The sequence below is a fragment of the Equus przewalskii genome, chromosome 27 (assembly GCF_037783145.1).
Source record: "Equus przewalskii isolate Varuska chromosome 27, EquPr2, whole genome shotgun sequence".
Taxonomy (NCBI): Eukaryota; Metazoa; Chordata; class Mammalia; order Perissodactyla; family Equidae; genus Equus; species Equus przewalskii.
The window spans coordinates 37,033,419-37,045,668 of NC_091857.1; the positions used below are offsets into that span (position 1 = coordinate 37,033,419).

At 51.0% G+C, this 12,250-nt stretch overlaps 1 protein-coding gene across 5 annotated transcripts in view; it reads right to left on the minus strand.

The window, feature by feature from the left end:
* TMPRSS2 (transmembrane serine protease 2) overlaps nt 1–12,250 on the minus strand; it is a 33,402-nt gene that overhangs the window by 19,106 nt on the left and 2,046 nt on the right. For 2 of the 5 annotated variants that reach the window (XM_070597893.1, XM_008538249.2), the window contains exons 2-5: nt 6,608–6,678; nt 4,071–4,293; nt 1,155–1,241; nt 238–357 (exon numbers count right to left, since the gene is read on the minus strand). In XM_070597893.1, coding sequence (XP_070453994.1) covers nt 238–357; nt 1,155–1,241; nt 4,071–4,293; nt 6,608–6,622 — 445 coding nt within the window. In that variant the 5' untranslated portion in view covers nt 6,623–6,678. Of the gene's footprint in view, nt 1–237; nt 358–1,154; nt 1,242–4,070; nt 4,294–6,607; nt 6,679–10,917; nt 10,994–12,250 lie in introns of those variants that run through there. The other 3 variants (XM_008538229.2, XM_008538237.2, XM_070597894.1) reach the window with 3 other exon arrangements.

The following is a 12,250-nucleotide window of genomic DNA, read 5'->3' on the forward strand; positions in this document are numbered from 1 at the left end:
CCCTGTTGTCTCCTTCCCACCTGCTGTGTGACGCCGGGTCAGGAGCGCATCCCCTCTGAGCCTCATTATCTGAAAATTGGGGTTAGACCCGAGGCTCACCCTCTAGGTAGGGATTCAATGATGTAATGGATCGACCTGCCAGACAAAGGCCTGGCACTGTCAGGCCCCACATACGGGTAGAGCGGGCACCTTCCAAGGCCGGGTGCACAGCCCCGCATGCGCAGTCCTGCCACTCACCACACCGGTTCTCGTCCTCCCCGTTGGGGCAGTGCAGGATCCCGTCGCACCACTGGGAGGCGCTGGTGCAGATTCCTGAGTTGCCACACTCTATCCGGGACCCCATGCACTTGTTCTCCACTTGCAGAGACAGGAGGGAGACACCAGTCAGGCTGAGAGACCAAGAAAACCTCCCGGTGCCCAGCAGGAGGTCATGGTCCACCCTCCGAGTGCCATGGAACAAGAAGAAAGAACCCTTTTCCCCCTTCATTTTAACAAGGAGGGGATGCGTCCTTGCCACCAACATATATCAAAGGAAACAGGGCTGGCAGTCAGCAACAGAGAACCCCCGGGGGACATTACTTCGGGGGGCCAGTGGGAAGGACTCCCAGCGTGGCGTGGGGCAGCACTCCTATTTCCTCCTCACCACACAAGCGACTTCTGTGATCCATAAACATCGTGAGCCAGCACTGCCTCCGGCTGATGGAAAAGCCTGGGCTGTGATCACAGGAGGTGGCACGGGACGGCACGCACACCCTGGCCCGCAGCAGCCACTGCGGTAACCCAGATACAGGGGACCAGGTGTGGCCCCAAGTTGGGGAACTCATGCTCACGAGTGCCAGGTGGCACCTAGTGCCCCAAAGCACTTGGTAAACTGCAAATGCTTCTCCCGCCGTGTGTGGGTACTACCCAAATGGCACGGATTCTGACAACCCACAGATTGAGGAAGCACGCAGGCGAGATTTAACCCACTGCTTCCAAGAATGGTTATCCACGCTTCACCACGACCCAACGGAAGGCAGGAGAAGCCAGCTCGTTCAGAAAGAGAGACTTCAGGAAGGACGGTGGGTGGTCCCCCAGCCCAGGGAGCAGGACCACGGCATGCTCAGCACGCTGCGACTTCGCCCTTGTGCTTCGGGCGGCTGCTCTGAACTTACCGAACTTCCAGAGCAGGATGGCGGCCACCACGAGCACCACGAGCAGGAGCCCCAGGCTGAGGAGGATGCACAGCACTTTCTTAGTCTCTGCGGGAGAAGAGGTGAGCATACGGCTTAGCTGCAGAGTCTTTTAGAAGTTACGCTCTCCAATTTTATCCACTGCTTTTAAAGTATGGCACATGGGGAAATAATTCCTTAAACACTTAAAAATGGGACTTTTAAGAACGTATCCTGGGAGGTCTGTCTTCTTCTGTAACAGTAAACTTTATGCTTTTTGGAGAACAAAATCAAGGACAAAATGATAGGAAGCAACAAACACTAAAGTGAACTCTTAAAAAAAATAGTCAAATAAATGATTAACGTAACAAATTGGCTAAAAAAGGAAAAGTACCCTGTTTCAGTAATTACAAGTGTGAGCAAAACTTAAGGTCCTCAAAAAGATCACCTCCATGTCGGTGGTACTCAAGATAGAAGAATCAATGGTCTTACTCAAGGCGGTTTAGCGACGGATGCTGTACGCCCACACTGTCTTGTGTGACAGCCACTGGCCACAGGTGGCTATTTGCACTTCAATTAATTATCATTAAATGCAATTAGACAAAGTTATGTAAATTCAAGTGCTCAACAGTCGCACGGGGCCAGTGGCTACTGTACTGGACAGCGCAGATGTACAACACTGTCATCACTGCGGAAAGCTCTATTGGGCAACATTGACATTGGCCCTTTGGTCTGAGGACAGGAACACTGGGCTCACATTTCAGCTGAGAATAAAGGCATTCGGAAAAGGTCACCAGTGTTCTCCAGTCAAAACAAACCAATAGGCTGTCGGTCAGAGTGTGAGCCAAAAGTTGTATCAAGTTTCAGAGGACAGCACCAGATGCCACCATTGCAGCAGTCCTATGCAGAGCACAGCCCGAGGCCCAGGCGCTCCTGGGAGCTTTCCTCGGAAGAAAGGTGGAGAGGGGAGGAGAAGGCATTTAAACAGACCCTCCAAGCCCCTCAGCCTAGACAGAAGGCCGCCCAGGCTGGAGAGGTATAGTGTGTAGGGAGGGACACCTGTACACACAGGTGCACTTGGGCTTCTGGAAGTCAAGCAGGGCAAGAAGTTCAGCTTCTGGAGTCAGACAGACCAGAGCTGCCCCAGCTCATCGGGGCTCAAAGCCACACCTTCATTTGGTTATCCCATTCTACAAGCTCCACAGTCTGTTCTCAAACTGTAACAGGCTTGGGAATCACCCGGGGCGCCTGATGACCCGTTTCCCGGCCCCAGCACCTGAGATGCTGATTCTGTTGGGCAAGAGGGAGGGATCTGCCATTCTCACAGGCTCACAGGTGAGGCCAAGGCCACTTGTCTGAGCAGAGCCACATGCCGCCCGAACCACCTTATCAGAACTTGGCCTCAGATGATTATGTCTTCCCATGGGCAAGGTGGAGTCGCAGAGGCAGCTCCCACAGGGGAAATTTCGAACAACCAATTGGACCCGTTAGCTAAGGACAGATTCTTCCTTTGAGCGACTTCCCTGTATGTCATTAAACCTAAGATAAAATAATTTGCCTGGTGAGCTAAGGGATATTAAATTCGGTATCTTAACCCCTCGCTCAGTGTGGCAGTCTGCCCAGCTCTCACTGTCCACTAGCACGTGGGCAGTGGGAAGCCCCGACTTGACCTTCGGTGGACAGGCATTTGTCAGCAGCCTCGGGTCAGTCCAGACTTTGGTCCTGGTTTTCAATCGCTGCTGTCGTTGAGTTTAATTATAACTTGCTATTCATTTACCTTCCTCATTATCAACGTAGTCTGTTGTTGATTCGGCCCTGCAGTTTCGAGTGTCAACTATTTGCATCACAGGTTGTTGACCTTCAGTTCTTAAACCCAAACTTTAAGATGCATATGTATTACATGAGCAGAGGCAGCTGATGGAGAGAAGGAAGGATGGACGAGCCACTTTTGAAGGGTGAGGGAGGCAGAGGCAAGCATTGGGGCAGAATTACGAGAGTCATAGCTCTCGGTCAGAGCGGGCAAGGTCTGGGGAGGGGCAGACATAGTACCGGTATCATTCATCTCGATTATTTATGATGTGGTGGTGGGCACAGGGAAATTCACTTCAATATTAATCTTTAACTGCACAAGTTGTATTTACATGTACGCATATCTCACAAAATCAAATAAAAACATTATCAATGAAAATGTTCATTGGTACAGCCACTGTCCTGGTTCCAGCACTGGTTGTACGAGTCCACTGGTGTCCCGATTGTACCCAGGCAGCTCTTAACACTTAAACTAGCCAGCATGAAAAGCCGAGAGGGGGTCTGGAGAGGAAGGAGACCAAATGCAAAGAAGAGATGAATGAGAGGGTAAGAAAGATGCGGGATCGAAGGACACACAAGCTCCACAAGATTGTTAGAGCCAAGAGAAATGCTGCAGACGCTTCTGGGCGATAAGCACACCGGCCACTTCATCCACGAGCCACAAAACACTCAATGAGCGTCTGCAACATGGCTTGCTGTATCTGGGCAACCGTATGGCAAAGAAAGCTTCGATGGTTTACCCTGCATCGGGAGCTTACCGTTTATTCAAGATGCTACATCAATACACCACACAGGCAAGAAATAGTACAGAGAGGCCTGGCTTGAAAGACCACCGTGGGCGGTTCAGGCAAAGCTGGTAACTGGAGAGTTAACGGAAGAGGGAAGGTCTTTGCAGCCCGGAGGTCCTGGCGAGGCCCTGGACAGGAGGTGAGACCCGGCGCCCAATAGCCTTGACCCGGATGCAGGAGAAGAGAAAGACAAGCTAAGACAGACCAGCCCCAGCAGATGAGGATAACCAGTGACAGAGTTGGTGTGAACAGAGAGCCCACTAGAGAAGGCAGACCCCAAACTCGAGTTCCATTATAGGAAATAATGCAAAAAGGGTCCTACTCAAGGTGCACACTGTCTCCGATAAGAGTTTGGGCTGCGTGTGGTTGACGGGTGTCGAAGCCTGCGTCAGAACCCTCGGGGAGTACCGGGGTACCATGGGTGGGTAGTACTCGGCCTCATACGCTCCGTAGGCACCAGGGGCCACAGGGGGCTGCCGGGAATAGAAGCTTTCTGGTTGGTATCCATGGTTTTCGTAGTAAGGTCCAACACCTGGTGGTGATCCCTAGACAATTCAAAAGAAGATGAATAATGTAAAATCCTAATTACCCTAAAGGTTCAACATCCATCCCATCACACTCAGACAAGACAGTGAAATGGTGCTCCTGCTTCTTCAGGGCGCCTATAATCATGCCAAACACTGAACTTAACCTGGAATAAAAGCCAGCCAGAATTTTCAATTAGTTGTCAATAGATTTTGTTTTTGTTTGTTTGTTTACTATTCACTGCTTAAAATAAAGAAAAAGGAAATGAGTGACTTGGAGATCTAATTAAAAAATTAAAGGAAAAATGTGTACAAGTCTGGGAATGAGTCATTACTGTCTACCTTGAGAATGGGGGTGCAAAGTTATGAACCAGCGATATCACAATTATAACGAGAATAGCAACAGTTAACATTTGAGAACTCACGTGCTGCCGGGCGTCTGCATTCAGGCCCTCTTTGAAACCTGATGGAACCCCCTAAGACGGTAGAGGGATGACTTATAAGCCCGTCTTGCAGAGAGGAACGTGAGGCATAGAGGCTAAGAAATTTAGCTACAGGATCATCCATACACGTTATTCTGAAAATTCCATTTCTATCTCCTCTTCCCTTAGGGAGCTGTATCATCATTTACTCACCGTCTCTTATTAACAGACAACTAAATGGTCTACCCTCGGGGGCTGCTAGCATTCTGTGGCAATGAGTATCCTTATACGGCACGTGCATTTTTGTGAAAAGTGTGTAGATTTCTGTATTTACATCCCCGTGAGAGGAAGTTCTAGATCCATTGGTGGGTACTGCTCCAGCCATAGCATTTTATTCCCAGCTCCAAACTTCGGCTGGTTTCTGTCTTCTTAGAATGCCCTTCTCCTCATCATCTTTCTACTTAAAAATTGCTGTTTCAAGGCCTACTTCTGCAAGACCCACCCCCACCAGGCCACTGTAGGCCCCACCAGCCTGTGACCTTCTCCTCAATTGCCACTGGCTGGGCCACTCTGGGGAGCCGCATTTGTCCTCTTGCCAGCGTCTGAGGTCCCCATGCAAAACTTCTTCCCACTCTTTAGTTTCTGCCACCTGTTTCTTGTTGATTGCAACCTCAGAGGGGAGCAGCGTTCTGAGCAGAGGCAACTTAATGCTGAGAATTGTAAATGGGGCCTCCAGGGAAGGTGATTAGCAGGCAGTGAGCAAACGCGGGCTCCCAGAGTTAACCTCTGCTTAATAAATCACCAGTGTCCTCCTCCAAAAGTCCAAAGATTCTAACTCTAAGCCAGAGCAATAGCCGGAAAAGGAAAACCGAACGTAATCTTTAATCTAAACGGGGTACCAGAGGCAAAAAAAGGAGCACACATGGCTGACCTCTATCTGAGACACCTCAGAACATGCCACCCCACCTAGGAAAGGCTGCAGCAAGTTGCTTGTCCCGGTGAACTCCTGCGCAGCAGATTTGAAATTGAAAACGGATCCAGTGAAAATAAGCACTAGTAACAAATAAAGGGTGGAGAAAGCAAAAGGTGTATTTTTCAGATAGAGAACATTTTTGTTATTAACCACAACTCTTTACTGAAGGCACTTATTCCCAGGAATAAACTGAATCTGTGGGGCCGGCCACGTGGCCGAGTGGTTAAGTTTGCCTGCTCCCCTTTGGTGGCCCAGGGTTTCGCCAGTTCAGATCCTGGGTGCAGACATGGCACGGCTCATCAGGCCATGCTGAGGTGGCATCCCATATGCCACAACTAGAAGGAGCCACGACTAAAATATACAACTATGTACTGGGGGGGGGGGGGATTTGGGGAGAAAAATAAAAAAGAATGCTGAATCCGTGAGATACGATGGGAACAAAGATACTGCACCTTTCCCCAAAGTGCAGTGGGGGTGTTTCCAGGCAGAGGGATGGTCAGCCCAGTGCCTCATTCAATCACGACCCACCCCAGTTCATTAGGAAGCTAGGCTGCACAATGGTCTGCTGGCCGATGGTAACCCGCACACTCTTTCTTCCCAAGGATTTACTCCCCTTAACAACATCCTGCCTCTATCTGTCCCCACGCCTCGCCCTCATCCCCTGCCCACCCCCGCTGTCAGAGCAGGAGGAGACCAGGCCGAGGTGAGAATGCACCTCTCCCCACCTGCAACCAACGGCTCTGAGACTCAGCTGTGCAAACGCTGGGTGGCCGCACTCTGCCCCCTTCTTCCCACCTGTAACCTGGAGATGCCTTGACCAACATCCACAGGGCGCACACATTCCCTGCAGGCAGCTCTGAAAATGCTGACCTGCGCGCACCTCGGGCAATAGAAGGAACAAGGGAAGAAAAGGCCAGGACAGTGATAATTAACCACTTACTGAGTTTAAGGCCATGCCGACTGGATCAGCAGCATCAGGTAATGGCAGGTATTTGGAAGGTTGGAGATGACCTAGAAGAAAGAATGGCCAGGCTGTAAAATTTCTATACCAGTTAGTTATTAGAAGATAAATCGAGAAAGAACTAGAAGGCATTCTAGGCGAGAGGTGCCTCTCTCCAGAACAAAGCACTGCTTGGCCTGTTGACCTTGGCCTTCACCTTCTCCACGTTTCCCCACAGCTGTTCACAGGAGATGATGAGAGCCCTGCTACAGGGTGACACTGAGGAAGCAATCAGTGCCTGGCATCGGTAAGCGCTACATCTATCTCTGTTAAATACAAGTGATCCTAAATCCAATGAAAGTTGAACAGCCCGCCGGGGAGCGAGGGGGCTGACGCGTGGCATCTACAGATTTGCAGATTTGCATCTGGGCAGTGCTCCCGAGCTACCACCCGCTCTGAAAAACCAGCGGAGCAGCAGTGGAGCCAGCTCCGGCACCCCGCTGCCTTTCTATCTCCTAAGCATAACGATGATTTGACCCATTGAACTTAAAAAAAAAGCTCAAAACATTAAATTGCTATAAATCAAAATGTTGAGTCCAGCTTTTTAATCTTGGGAAACCTCATTGAGCAGGTCACAATAAAACCGCACAGGATCATTTATTTACTCTTTGTGTAAAGATAAAATGTAAGAACCACTCCTATTGATAGCTTTGAGATCTCTCAAGCTACAAAGAAAAAGTCAACACCTTTCCGGGTATGAGGAAAGAAAACTGACCAGTATACAGGTGGGAGGGGTCACCCTATAGAATATGTTTAACATTTCAACCTTTAAGTGATATGATTATCACACATTAATATAGCTTTTCTACGTCCGCTCTTTAAAGAGGGAGGGTCCTGAGATCAACATCCTCCACCGCCCTCCAGTCTAAGCGGGGGGGAGGGGGGGGGGGAACTCAGCACCTTCCTCGGATTACTTTCAAAAGCGTCCTTCCCCAGCAGACATTCTCGCCTCTCTGGTTTCTCTGCTCTCAATGGCAGCGACTCCCTGGGCCTCTGAGCTATCTCACCAGTTATAAGTTTGGTTGAAGTTTCAGGAAATGAAAATTCGATCCTACTGGCGGCTTTCCCAGCTTAAGAGCCCTCTGAAGGGAGTGACGGATCGGAGCTCGAAATCCATGCTTCCTGTTCATTCAAGATCCCTAACAGTGAGAGACAAGGAAGCTGGGAAAAGAAGGGCTGCAGGTGGCCACGGCCATGAATTGGCCATAAAAGCCACAGGACCCAGATGTAATCACAGCATAATCCGTTCTCATCCAGCGATCCCACGACCCACAAAACCTGAGAACCAGAAACGCCAACTGCGTGAAGATGGGCTATGGAATAAAAGACAAGAGTGGACCGCCTATAATCCTCCCTGGCTGCAAAGAAAGGAAGGAGGAGAGGTTCCACTCTAGAAATGGATCTGAAAGGAGACGCACTGCTCTCCAGGAGGATGAAGATGCCACGCTCGGTCCGGTCCACCTTCGGGACAGGCATTTCCAAGCCCACACAAGATAGTCCATCTTTTTGGTTTCTGAAAGGAGCAATACAGAACTTAGATGGCGAGAGACAACACTGTTTCTCGAATGTCCTTTCCTGTCATTTAAAGGCACGGATGATTGTTCTCCATTCTGGAAAGCCAGATATAATAAAGCACTTTTCCTTTAAGTGACAAAAGAGTAAACATTCAAGGAAGTTCCTAAACCCCCATTTGTTCTCGGCCAGCTCCTGGTCCAACCTCGTCCCCTTGAGTCACCCCACAGAACGAGGCTGTTTTGGTCCACTCTGGGCTTTCCTTTCAGAGAGCTGAGTCATGCCTCGAGTCACCTGCAGAACAGGATGACCCCGTGGTGTCCTATCTGCATCCCATGCATAATGAACTATTTCCAAACAGAAACAGTCTCTTCTTGGAGTGTCTTTCCGCTGGAGATCTCAGAACACAATTGCTGGAGATTTATTTTGAAAACCACCAAACCAGTGCAAATGAGGTCTGTCTCACAGACACTGACTCCCATCTCGGGGGTCAGGGGTGTTCCCTAGAATGAAGGCTCCACAGACTTCTCCATGCACCCCCATTCATGCATGTGCTCCTTCAGCGAGCCCCACTGGGTGCCTTCGAGATGCTAGAGGTGTGACAGGCCGACGAGGCCCCATCTTCCTTGACCAAAAGATTCTGCACCCCTTCTTCAAACTCCAAAGCAAGCAACACCAATAGACACTTCGTACCCAGTGAATAAATGATCAGTGAGAACCTCTGGTGCCTCACCCTCTGCATAAACTCCCATTATATGAAAAGCTGCTCTCGTCTCCTGCTGAGGATAGAACGCACCGTCAGAGGAAGGTTAACAGGCCGTGGTGGATGTAAGGAACCGTTCACCATCAACAAGCATAAGACAGTCAGACAAGTGGCATGCGCAGTAACTGACACATGAATGAAAGAGAGAGAGGGAGAGAGATCACCTCAGGAGAGGAATTGCCCACAGCATCCAAGTCTCTTTTTCTATGAATGCCTCATTGTCCCAACGAGATCACAAACTTTGTAGGGCAGGAATTGGGTCTGGTCTCTTTTTATTTTTTTAAATCTAGCTTTGTATCTCACAAAGAAAGTGTTCCAATATTTTTTGAATTCCAAAGGCCAAATGAGTAAGACGAAATTTAAGAGGGAGCGAGAGAGAGAGAGAGCTGGAAAGTCTGCACCTGGACAAATCCAGCCACCAAGTTGAGGATGTGGGTGACCTCACAGGTCCAGATGCACAAAACTGACAGCACATCTAACCTGGCAGGCGGGCCAGAGAGGCCCCTGGGTCCCTCCAGAAGGGAGGAGTCCTTGATACCAAGCAAAGGCCACTGGTGAAGGTTTAAAGACCTCGGCCAAGTCGATCTGTGAAATAAGGGTAATAAATGAATAGGGTAGTTGCAGGAATTAAGGGTGAGTTTCCTGCAGTGTGCCCAACACGTGAGCACTCAGTAATAACACAGTGATCGCAGCTAAGATTTACCCTCCAGAGCCTAAGGGACTGCTACGTGGAAAAGGGCCTCAGCTTCGTCTCTGCAAATCCAAAGGACGAAACCAGGATCAAAACGGACAGAAAGAGCAGAAAGGCAGCTTTAACTCAACCCAAGGAAACCAAGTTTCCAGCAAAGAAAAAGTTTAACACGGACCGGGTTGCCTTGGGAAGAACAGAATTACTCAAACCGAAAAATGTTTGATTCAATACGTGAAGATCGTTTTCTCAAGCACATTCCAGAACAAAACTGGGCTTTAGCCATTAGGCCAGACATGATGGTGTTTTATTTTCCGCGGTCAGAACCTCGAAGAATGAACTCTGAACCGGTCATCCCTAGAAAACACAGGCTCCGGCTCGCCCTGAGTTCAGATTTGGGGCTCAGATGAGGTCAGGTGCCAGGAAGCGTCCCTGGAAAGCAACGACCTTGGAGGGACTCTGACACTGGGTCTGTTGCCACAAGCAAACAAGCAACCACAAAGCCTGGCTTAGTTTCATCTTCCCAGGCAGCTCTCACTTGTCAATATTTTTCTCATCCCCTGCTCGACGACCATGGCCTCTCTTCTCGGTCCTGCCGCCCTCCAGCTCCCAGTTCTTCCGTCTGTTCCACCCTCGCACGGACTTCCAGACTTCAGGCGCCACAGCCGCAGACACATGGTGCCCGTCACACATGCCCTGGTTGCTTCTCACATTTCTGCGCCCTCACCCACTCCCCCACACCGCCCCCCCAGGGATGCCTCTGTACCCACAAACAAAAACCTGGAGTCTTCACCCAGAGCAAGGCCTTCCTCCTTCTCCCTGACTCACTTCTAACAAGAGTGAAAAGCACATCTTTGAGTCACTTCCTTCCCAGAGTCCACACTGTTTACAATCCAAGGGACTGTCCCCCGCCCCGAGAAGATGGGTGTCTTGCCTTTCTCCCTAGATACCTCTACAGCTGACTCGGATGCCTTCCACTTGTCTCAGTTCCTCTTCTTCTGACCACTGTCCAGAGGCCAGGACAAACCAAGTCCCGGGTCAGCTCTTCTTCCTTCCTGACCTCAAGTTCCACTTCCAGATTGTCCCCCAGAACCTGGGATGTGCTCAGCGGAGCCCTCTGCTACTCCCTGAGATTCCACGTGCGGTTGGGGCCAGGATAGTCAACGGCACGGGGGCAGTGACGGCCCCCTTCCCTACACCCAGGCCCATGCCCCTGGGGGCTTGCAAGCCAGGGCTCCCCCAGATGGCCTTCAGGGCTCCCCAACACCAAACCAGGAAGGGACTCACCAACTCAGATCTCAGCGCTCAGGTATGGCATGCCCGTGCACCCCATCCCCAGAGGCCACCTGGGGGTCCCTGGCAGGCGCCCTGGAAAGCAAGGAGGGGCCAGGAAGAGAGACAAGGGCTCAGCAATTGTGGGCAGTGGGACCACCCAGGGGGATCCAGAGCAGTGGGAGCAGCAGAGGGTGGGAAGGTGCGTGGGGCCTTGATGCCCCTTCTCTTGGCTAGGACTCTTTCCCGTGCTTCCAGGCTCCTCCTCCACCCTCCTCAGCAGCAGGGTCAACTTCGGTGGCTAAATTGACTCAGACATCTTTCCTTTCTGCTTGCAAGCCCAAGGCTTAGATTTGATCCCTGGTTCCCAAATCCGGAGTTTTCTGGAGGGCTTACAAAAATAGACTTCCCCAGCCCCACCCCCAGAATCGGATGCAGCAACTGGAACCAGGGCAACGACCCCTTATCAAGACAAGGGTCCCTGGGGGCTCCTGCGACAGGTTTAGGAGGAAAAGAGTGAGAGCCACCAGCCTGGAGTCCTGGCTCACACTTCCTGGTAGACCCACACCATAGGCTGGGCCCAGAGTAGGGGCCAGCACACATATGATGACGACGATTATTACTGGCATAATGCACTTCATCGTCCACAGGCTACAGGACATTTCTCCAGTGTCTTGTCCCTCAATGCCCCCATCTCTCAGGGAGGTCAGTCCTCCACACCGCCCCACTGAGACCTCCCTGGCACTCTCGTCCAGGTCACATCGGGTGGGGGCAGCACAGAGCCCAGGTGGGGCTGCTGGCAGGGGCTCCACTGTCAGGTTAGGGAGGAACTAGCCTGGCCCAGGAGCAAGCCCCCTTCCCAGGAGGATCCCCGGCTGTTCTCAGCTTCCCTCTCTCCCTCTCCCCACTGGTAACAGTCTATGCCCCTGACATTCAAACCTCCCGGAGGAGCCACGGAGGAAGGAGAGGGGGCAAACACCACGTCCCAAAGCCCCACGGAGCCCAGCGGTCTGCTTTCATCCCCAGTTCTCCCCACAGGTTACAGGACCGTGGGCAAGCTGCCACGCTTCTCTGCCTCAGTTTCCTTACAATTGAGTTAAATACATTATTAAGAACTTGACACAACACCTGGCTGGAAGAAAGTGCCACATCCACATTTGCTGTTATGATAATACCACTGTGGACAAATTTGCTGCTACAGTTAAGGTGAGGGAGCCCAGGGCCGAGCCACCAAGGGTTGGAGGCGGCAGAGCTCTAAGGTGGCTCCAGCCACCACATAACCTTGACAGGCGGCGGCTGACCTTGGGGGTATTAATAAGACAGAAGTTGCTGGGAACCAAACAGATGT